The 10,434-nt window shown below is 36.1% G+C and overlaps 1 protein-coding gene and 1 pseudogene across 1 annotated transcript in view; both read left to right on the forward strand.

Annotated features, from left to right (window-relative positions):
* LOC107676563 (disintegrin and metalloproteinase domain-containing protein 8-like) overlaps positions 1-4,139 on the forward strand; it is a 7,558-nt gene extending 3,419 nt beyond the window's left edge. Inside the window, exons 13-25 of the mRNA XM_016471135.1 lie at positions 310-399; positions 520-715; positions 894-960; positions 1,057-1,225; positions 1,384-1,461; positions 1,688-1,772; positions 1,872-1,989; positions 2,085-2,268; positions 2,379-2,414; positions 2,513-2,569; positions 2,907-2,978; positions 3,099-3,173; positions 3,345-4,139. Of these exons, the coding sequence (XP_016326621.1) occupies positions 310-399; positions 520-715; positions 894-960; positions 1,057-1,225; positions 1,384-1,461; positions 1,688-1,772; positions 1,872-1,989; positions 2,085-2,268; positions 2,379-2,414; positions 2,513-2,569; positions 2,907-2,978; positions 3,099-3,173; positions 3,345-3,386 (1,269 nt within the window). The 3' untranslated portion in view covers positions 3,387-4,139. The remainder of the gene's footprint in view (positions 1-309; positions 400-519; positions 716-893; positions 961-1,056; positions 1,226-1,383; positions 1,462-1,687; positions 1,773-1,871; positions 1,990-2,084; positions 2,269-2,378; positions 2,415-2,512; positions 2,570-2,906; positions 2,979-3,098; positions 3,174-3,344) is intronic.
* Positions 4,140-4,821: 682 nt separating this feature from the next.
* LOC107676571 (sperm flagellar protein 1-like) lies at positions 4,822-9,946 on the forward strand (annotated as a pseudogene).
* The last annotated feature ends 488 nt before the right edge of the window (positions 9,947-10,434 follow it).

The raw sequence follows: 10,434 nt of genomic DNA on the forward strand, positions 1-10,434 counted from the left end.
TAGTTTTGCTGTTTTTTTTTTGTTTTTTTTTGGAAACCATGATACTTTTTTCAGTATTCTTTGATGAATAGAAAGTTCAAAAGAACAGCGCTATGTCTTTATTGTTTCTTCACTTTTGATCAATTGAATGTGTCCTTGATTAATAAAACTATCAATTTCTTTAAAAAAATCTTACTGATCCCAATTATAGTTTTTCAAAAACAAAACATTGGTCGCAAGCCAGAATACTGACCCCAAACTTTTGAACGGTGGTGTATTCTGGAAAAACATTCTTCATTTTTTTTGACCGCAATAATTTTTGAATTTTAGGAATGTAACAATCCCTGCTGCAATGCCACCACCTGTCGACTTACCGAAGGTGCCCATTGTGCACATGGAGAGTGCTGCCACAATTGCCAGGTATCCGCAAAGCTACCCACCAAGCTCAACAGGAAGACCATATTAAAGTTGTTATTGGACTGAAAATACATGTAAAAGTAGATTATTGCCTCAATCTGTTTTGTTAATCCTCCCTTGTAGCTGAAACATTCAGGTAGCCTGTGCAGAAAGAGTGCTCACGACTGTGATTTGGACGAGTACTGTACAGGAGTGTCAGCCTTCTGTCCCGAAGATGAATATAAGATGAATGGACTCCCTTGCAATTATAATCAGGGCTACTGTTACAATGGACAATGTCCAACACATAAGGAACATTGTAAGATGCTGTGGGGATCAGGTACTATTCTCACTGAGCCATTGCTCAAACACTGCTTTTTGGATGCTCTCTTATGTTTTTACAATTTAACACAAAAACCTTACAGCTTTTATTTTTTGTTAAATTAATGTTTTTTTGTTTGTTTGTAAAATAAAGTTTCATATATGAATATTTTAAAATCAATCTGGTACATGTTTAGATGCTGAAGTGGATGCTGACACTTGCTTTCATTATAATGTAATTGACAGAACCTCCAAGAGTGCTGAGTAAGTGTAACTTAACTTTTCTTTGATGGCTGAAGACTAAAAATAGTATTTTGTACATTGTTTTCTAATGACACAATGGTATTCTGAATCCTACAGGCACATGATGTGTGGGAAAATATACTGTTATGGTGGGAATGCTTTCCCCATAACCAATAGAAAATCATCAGTAACTATTCAATCGAGAACCTGCTATATGGCTATGGATTCCTCGCCCACAGATGACTTAGGGATGGTTCCAGCAGGCACCAAATGTGGCATTAATAAGGCAAGTATATAATGAATGTATTTTGCCTTGCACAAAATACAAAGTTTATAAAACCTTTATTTAGTTTTATATATATATATTTTTTTTTTTGTTTTGTTTTTATTTTTTTTATTTTTTTTGTTTTTTTTTGTTTTTTGTTTTTTGTTTTCATTCAACAGGTGTGTTACAACAGCCTTTGCCAAGACGTTAGTATATACGGCTCTGAGAACTGCTCTAATAAATGCAACAATCGTGGGGTGTGTGATTTCTTTTTTATTTCCATTTTCCCTTTTCTTTTATAACTTATTTGATGTTTCTCTTTTTTTTTTTTTTTTTTTTAAAGAAAAACATTATTGCATGGAGTGTTTGTCATTCTGTGATATTGTAAAAGTCATTCCATTTTTCCATTTAGTCATTCAAATCCATTTTTGAATGGATTTAATTTAAACACATGTAAACATATTTCTGACTTATATTTTAAAGGTGTGTAACCATGAGAGGAAGTGTCACTGTGATCCAGGATGGGCACCAGCCTATTGTGGTGTTCAATTCTCAGAACTTCAAAAAAGTAAACCAACATCCTTACCATATCTGTACTACTTAATGAAATTCAATCATTGACCGTACAAAACTAATTCTGTACCATGTCAAATGTGTACCTTTACAGTGAGAAAAGAATCTGTGATAATTGGAGTGACTGCATCTGTAGTTGTTCTTGGATTGATCATTATTATTGGAGCACTGGTCTGTCACAGGAACAAAATAACAGAATTTAGAAAGAAAAGGTAGGATCTGTTATGCAACTGACAATCATGAACTATCAGTTTCTGTTATCATTTCAATTATTGTACTATTAATGAAGGACATTCTGTTCTAAAAGGTCTTTGAAGGACATCCACACTTCCTCAGGTCAGTGTAATCCAGCATTCCAACCAGGAAGTGCAAAGAACAGCCCCAGATGCACACAACCACGCATAAGTCAACCAACTTTCCTCGAGTCATCCACTGCTCTGGCCTGCAAACCTCTCTATTCTCCAGCTATGCCCTCTAGACAAGCACCATTGGTAAAGTCATTCATTTAGCCTTGAAAGCCCTGTTTAATTTGTGCTTACAAAAAGTCAATTTTAGGATGAAAGACATAATCTTTCTACCACTTATTTCTCACTATGCACAGCCTCCAAAGAATGTACCACGAACTAGGACAGAACGGGTAGTTTATCTTCTCTAAAAATGCATGTAATTATTTACAAATATTCATGGCTAAAACTGTTTTAATAAAAATTAAAATGTACTTCCCTATTTTATTAGATTGTGAAACCTTCCATCCCACCTCCTGGTATTTCCAGAAACATTCATCCTGTTCAGGTGAGGCCCGGAATATCTTAATATTACCTACCATTCAAAAGTTTGGGGTCATTAAGTTGTTTTAAATTGTAATAATATTTCACAATATTACTGTTTTTGCTGTATTTTTATCAAATAAATGAGTATAAGAGACTGCAAAATGTACCCACCCCAAACTTTTGAACAATAGTGTACATACTGTATAATTAAGTATAACTTTCATAATATTAATATTGGTTACTTTTAATGACTCTTAAGCTCATTACAGATGTGACATAAAACAGGTGACATGAAAATGCAGTGAGACTAAAGAGAATTGGATCACTTCTTATGGGTCATGTCTAAAACTTTGTTTCAGGTAAAACCCCTACTTCCACCAACTAAACCACTTCCTCCATCAAGACCGTTACCACCACTGGCATCTAAACCTGTAAGAGGCAATTTTTTCAACATTTATACTTGAATAATTTAGTCAACAAAAAGCTCCCCATCCTACTGACATGAAGACAATTCAATACTATTAACCGTTCTTATTGTTTTGTACTGATAGGTGACTAAGTCAAAACCACCTCCAGTGCCTCCTGTGAAACCCACTGGGATGCAGCCAGCATTCAGTCCACCTCAGGTGTTGTAATGTTTTATTGCTTCGCATTTAGCAGTTCACATATAAACCTTAAAAAGCACTTTCAATTATCTGAAAAATTGCATTGTTAATGCTAATTTATTCAAGCTGCTTGACAGTCTAGTTGTGTGAATGAATGTCAGTGTTTTAAAAGCTCTTTTGCATTCACTGTAGGTAATCCAGAAAGTTGCACTAAAACCTGCCAGGCCCAGATGATCTGGAACAAAATGAGTTACTCTGAATCATTGGGAGCTTCAGAAGGACCTTGGTATACAAAACTTGGGCAGCCGTTTACGAGCTGAACGAAGCTTGTTGTTTTTTGTGGAATAGCTCTGAAAAACAAGATGAAGTTAAGGAAAATGGTAAAATGGAATGAAACATTTGCACTGTCAGAATCGCTTTACACTTTCGGTACAAATTATTTGTAATCTCTTTTATTGTATTTTGGCTTTCTTTTTCTGTTTATTTCTTTTTTTAAATATTTTCATAAAAAAAATGTTATTTGCCGCTGTTTACAGTCAGTTCAGATTGTCTCTATGCAAGTCTACAGAGTTCCTCCTTCAAAGTCCACATCACATTGCTGCCTAAGTGTCTAAGGGTCTCTGATATAGAAAATATTTTTTTCCAGTGCATTATGGTGGATTGAATCTTGATTCTGCAGCTTTTCTGTTTTTGCAATTTTATATCTTGTAATTGAGACTTTATTTTTTCATTATTTTGTGTAGAATTTATTTACTTTATGAAATTACAAGAGGGGACCTGTAAAAAGGCTTGTGCCATAGGCCTATGCCCTTTCTGAAGCATAATCCGTCCTTACTTTAGTGATTTGCTTATGTTCGCATTTTGCCTTATTTATAATTTTTTTTATAATTATACACCTTTTTGTTGTTTGTTTTGTGATGCTTGTGGATTTTGCACTCAGACAAAGGCAGACTTTTTTTTTTTGCCCACCTAATATTTAAAATCCAAACGTGCAATGATCTCAGCTGGTCTGATTTTACTCTTTAAATATGAGAATGTTTTTATTTGTTTACTATAATAAAGTTTTTCACATTTCTCTTTTAATCAGTTTATTTGGTTCATTTCCAAATATTTTGAATCGCCTTCTTCACACGTGTAACGACGGACCTCTACAGTGCCCTGCATTTTTGTTGCCTAACGATTCTAACAACCATACTTTTTTTTATTTTTTTATTTTTTTATTGCTTGAAGAACATAAATACCAAATAAACAACAGTAAGAAAAATCTTAATACAATTCAAAGAAGTCCAAATAGCAGCATAACAAAAAATACCTAGATAAACAAAATAAACATAACAGGAAAAGTAAGAAAGAAAAGCAAATAAATACAGGGGGAAAAAAACCTACAATACAAGGGGCTTAATCATCAAAAAATACCTTCAAAAGATTATTTTGGCGATGGAGGTATTTAATTCCTTCAAGAAACAAATAAAACCGCTAACTTAACTATGTATGATGTTTGTTGACGTTTTAAGAAGTGTTGCCCTGCATTTGACTAGATTAAAGTAATATAATATTATTATACGTACAGTAGCCTACTTATTACACTTACAAAAATGTAATTAGCTATATAGCATTTTACTCAGTTCAGTATTGTCAGTGAGTATTTGAACGATTTCCATAAGCAGTTATGACTGCAGAGGTAGTAGTGAAGCATTTCTTCCCTAAGCTGGTGGAGCTGCACAACTACACGCCCACGCATTCCAGGCAACAGAAGCTGAGTAACTGGAGCACCCTGAGCAGGCAAGTATATTTATTTGTTCTCCATGCAGACAGTAATGCAAACACCGCATTGCTTATCTGACCCCCGAGTGTCGCTTGACACATTCCCCGGAGGATTGCAGGAATGTGACATTACACCTCAGCAACAACACTGGGATCTCCTGTTAACACTGGCTGGGTCTAAAGGTGAGCTGCCTACCTAGACAGCATATTTGGGCATCATATGTAGAGCAATGGGGGAAATAGACAACAGTTTTCCTATCAAGTGTGGAGTGCTTTTTATAATGGATGGATGCACTTTATTGAACTTCAAAATCTCAACACCCATTCACTGCCATTATAAAGCTTGGAAGAGCCAGGGCATTTTAATATAACTCTGATTCCTATCTCTTATGTTTGTCTAGAATTGGACAGCACACAACTGCTTCATGTTCTCATTTCAGAAAAGTTTTCTCTAAGCTGAACTTCCATATACCTGAGAAGATGGTGAAGAAAATTGTAGTCAGCACAGCGGGCTGCATCCAGTCCTTTGCTCTCTGAGAGAGAAGATAGAGGAAAAACGAGCAGGAAAACAATTAGATGGCACACAGGTGGGTCTGTGTGTGTATTTGCATTTGCATTGCTACAGCATCTTTCTTTCGATATCACTTCCTCTTTCTTTATAATGGTTGAATGAACAGTAATCTAACCCTGCCTTATTCTTTTTTTATAGGACTTGGAATATCACAGCACTACAAATGGACAACCAAGATCAGGTAAATACTGTAAAACATAGAAATGTGGATTTAGCTTACCATTGTTTATAAGCTACAGTAGGGAAGTAAAGGTCATCTTGAGGAGGTACGACAATAAGCCCATGACCCAGCAGTAGCGGGTGGGGGAGGGCCTGTCGAAGAGCCCCTGGGCTGTGGTCTGGTTTAGTAGCAGATGCACTGACTCTGGCTTTGAGTCTAGGTTCATTAAAGAGATAGTTCACCCAAAAATGAAAATTACCCCATGATTTACTCACCCTCAAGCCATCCTAGGTGTATATGACTTTCTTCTTTCAGACGAATACAATTGTATTTATATTAAAAAATGTTGAGAGAGTGGCATTCCAGTGGATGACATAGGACGTAGGTGTAAGCTCTGGTGAGAAGTGAAGGACATGGAAGCGCAGTGGAGAGAGCAAAACAAAACAAAACACCGGTCATGTATTAGAAGTACAAAACGAGGATTTGTAAAGAAAAATGTTGGAGGATTTCAATATAACCCAAGAGGAGACTGGTTTTCCTTTGCTGTGAACAAAACTTGGTTCTCGCGAAGCTAGCATATTCTCATATGCTATGCTATGCTTCGCCTACGTCATCCGCTGGAACGCCACTCTCTCGAGCAAATAACCATTAAACCGTCCATAACCGTTTGTCTCCTGTAGAGTCGTGAGGATGCTGGAGCCTATTGTGACAAACAAAAGACATGCAGACCAAACACAAAAATCTACATCATTACTGGTACAATAATACATACAATACAATCGACACATCATCTTTACACATGAAGGAAATGCATGAAGGATCTAATTTTTGCACTGCTTTTTTACATACTCAAAATGATTCACAGTGCTAACCTCAATAACCACCCACATAAATGAAATAGCAGAAGTCAGTGGCCAGGTAGCAGAAGTCCCACACCATATCAACTGTTTTCTGTCAAGGGAGAAGATATAAACTAGATTTGTGCTGACTGTCTCCTCATATGAACTGTGATGATTCTTGTTAATGCTAGTGAGAATATATAATTATATATCTAGTGTATTTCTAATATATACCTAGTGAGGTAATATAATTCAACTGCTTAATTAGCTCATCAGTTGTATGTTTGGAAATACTTGGAAATACTGAATACTTGGAAATGTGACATCATTAGATTTTTTAGGAAGCTTAGCATTCATGAGGTCTGTGGTCATAGATACAGTAGTCTGATTGTCACAATACTCAGAAAACACAGCCCTTGCCTCAATAACTGTAAACCAAACTAGCAAGTTTGCAAGTGAAGTGTTGCAAGGTTCAATGATGCCCTTTTATGTACAAAGAGGAGCAGTTTCCTTTGTGTTTTGTGATGATTTGTCAGTGAGGTTTTGTGTCAGACCCTCTGGTTAGTTCATGCAAAAGCAACATTTCTGTCATCATTTACTCACTTTAATGCTGTATGATTTTATTTATTCTCTGGAACACAAAAGATATTTTGAAGAATGTTTCAACTGCTTTTGCCCATACAATGAACAAAACCCCACTGGACCGCACTAAATTTCATTGTATGGACAAAAAAACAAGGCTTCTTCCAAAAGCTAAGGCAGCTGACTTTTTACCTTGATGCCTTATCAGGCTATGACTTTGCGGGCAATGTTAGCACATAAAGGTACCTCCTAAAATAGACCTCTGAGGCAGCATAAAGGTTTAATAATCTGCAGCCAAATAAGCTTTGGTGATAACTAAGTGGATATTTAATTACTACAATACTAATTTCTCGCTAAGGATGACATCAAAAGTGAAAAACTTTAGTCAAACAAGCAAATGATTAATGTACATTTACCACCAGCCACCATTTTGTGTGCTCCAGTTACAATTTTAGCTTGATAAACAGTTATGGAAACTGTTTTTTTCTATGTATAATAAAATGGACTAACAAAACAGCTGTGTTTGGAAATAGGGCAAATGCACTGCATTGTCAGCACTCTTAACATTACATAGAAGGGGGCCAGATAGGTCAACTCTCCATTTCCCACACCTAATCATCATGGCAACTTAGTCGTGACATCATCTGGTTTCAGGTCCAACTCCCTCTTTTCATGATAGAAAAGGTCCTGCGTCCATCAGCTCCATTCACCAGATAGCCCTTATCACTTCCAACAGGCTCAACACATTTGGCTAAAAGCCCTTTTCGACCATAGAAAACTCAAGCAAACAGTGGATTATTGAGTCTATTATGAGACGAGAGGCTAGATGGTTTCTGATATATCATATTATCGAAGTGCAGACCATTTCTATTGAGGAAACAGGAATTCTGTGCTTTTTACTTTTCTTTTTCCTGTAGGTGCTCTGCAATTTTCACTTGTTATTTTATGTTTTAATGGGATGTTTATAAGGTGAAGCACAGCTGGTGTTGATGATTCAGAGCTCAGAGCCAAATAAAACTCCCGCTACAGTCTGGTGCCCTGTCAATGTGTCTTTTTGACCTTATTGTGTTTAATGGGTTCAAATGGCATCTAATTAGTTTAGCCTTCCTGGCTAAGCAATTCTCATGAGCTTAAACATCTTAAAGTATGGGGGAGTTCCACTCAGCTAGAGGAAATTGATTCAGGGTATCGTGAGGGTAAAGTCTCAGTGCCTGAATTTAGCCTGGAGAGATCCTGAATGCACTGTCAATGCCAAGACCTGGCAGTTGAGTTTTAGGCTGTCGCCTAAGACACATTTGTACATTAGCATGTTTATCTGTCTGCTAAAGCCCTTTGTTTAAAAATGATTAAAAGAAAATGTTTATTTAAAAAAAATCTCTTATTCCCTTTCTCTGTTTGCCCAAATCATCTGATGGTTATTGAGGCCACTCGTACCAATCCAGCCACTGTGAAGAAGACAGGCATTGTCAGGTACTGAGTGATGAACTGTGATGTGAAAAGGACTTTCTGAGGTTCATGAAGTCTTTCATGTAGGCCTAAGAAAAAAAATCTACATTTATAATGGACTTGTGTGTTGGAAATCTTGTATAGTCCTGCTGCAGCCTTGGAACCAAATGTGGATCCAGCTGTCCGTTTGCTCTTGGAGGAAAAGGAGCAAGCCATTTTGGCTTTACAGGAGACTGTTGAGGTAAGGTTTTGATGCTAAAATACTTTTTCCTTTTCCAGTTTAATATGCAGAGACAAGTTTATTGGTTGAGTTCCCAGAAAAGTGTATGCACTGTTGCTATTTGGTGTTTTCAGCATTGCAATGCAAACAGTATTCAGTCATTATTTTTACAGTTTCGAAACACTGCACCTTTAAAATGCATGTTATTAATCTTATTGTGAACAATTTATCAATGCATGGTATTTTGTATTATTTTGTAATAATACAATCATTTTGTAGTAAAACAAAATATCAACACTCAATCTTTTTGTGAAACGACAGACTTCTCTCTTGTGATGTATGCTGGATTTTTCCAATCATTTCACAAGCTTGCATTCATCTACATCAACAACAATCAATAGTACCATGTCCCCATCCTGCATTTTTTTCTTATAATGTGTTACACTCAGATGTACATCACAATACAGAAGAAATTATCTGTTGATTTGTGTTTAATTGCGACTGTAATGTGCATAAGAATTAGTAAAAATTCATTCCAAATCTTTTTTTTTCTTGCATGAAATCTTTAAAAAATGCAGATGTTCTTTAAAAATGTGAAATCGTAAGTTTCAGCACCTTTAGCATACAATGCCAGCTGGTGAGAGATGCTTGTCTCACAAAAGGAAATTTGTCTTCCTGTGCTGTTCTCCTGGCTAGTGGTCAAGGGCAGCAGGTCACATGTTCTCTGACATGTTTCCTGTCACTGTTGCAAATGTGGTAAAAAACTGCAAGGTTGTTAAATGAGTCACTGTGAGTTCAGCAGCTGTGATATTTGTCACTTGATAGTTAGTAAGACTATTTTAAGGTTGCAGTGACACTAATAATTTCAACAGTTTGCATTTCAATTCAAAGAAAAAGATATTCAGAAACTGGTCTATTTTATTTGATAAACTTCTGCATCAAATAGTCATCAAAGTTTCTATGGAAGGAAATGACAATGCTACAGGATTATTGTGACAGTAAACTTCTGTTTGTTTTTTTGTGCTGCTGTAAAGCCCTTGGTTTGCAGGTATTATAAACCTACAACTGGTGTTGAATATCACGCACAGTAAATGTTTTACTTTGCTCCAGATTTTACAGATTAAGGTAAAATCCTCATTGGAGCATCTTAAAGATCTACGCATCGAGGACTTGACAAAGCACTTAAAGCGATATAAGGCATGCAGCTCATGATCTCATTATTAAAATACAGAGAATATTTCAGGAAGTGCATACTGTATGCACTTAAGACTCTTAATAAACTTTTCCAGAGAGCTGGTCTGTTGTCCATATGAAATCATTTCATTTTCCTCACCTGTTTTCTGACCTGTGATTGTTGGCACTCAGAATAGAAGCACTGATGCCAATAACTAACATATTATATCAGCTGAGATCATCTACAGCAGTTTATGCCTTACACTGGAGCCCACCAAACTTTAATATTACTAGTAAAGTCTTTAATCCTGGGGACATTTCATCAGTTCTGTGGATGATTTAGTTTACTCAATGAATTATTTTCTAATTTAGACTTCACTGTATTTTGGAATTTTGCTGAGCATTCTACATTGTTCATGAGTCACCTGACTTCATTATTAGGTGTCATTTCATAAAAAAAGCCATGTTTGTGGTTGATGTTGTTACGTCCGAGGACGTATTCAAAGTGTTTTATACATGTGTTGGAT

Source organism: Sinocyclocheilus anshuiensis, unplaced genomic scaffold (genome assembly GCF_001515605.1).
Source record: "Sinocyclocheilus anshuiensis isolate Anshui unplaced genomic scaffold, SAMN03320099.WGS_v1.1 scaffold204, whole genome shotgun sequence".
Lineage (NCBI taxonomy): Eukaryota > Metazoa > Chordata > Actinopteri > Cypriniformes > Cyprinidae > Sinocyclocheilus > Sinocyclocheilus anshuiensis.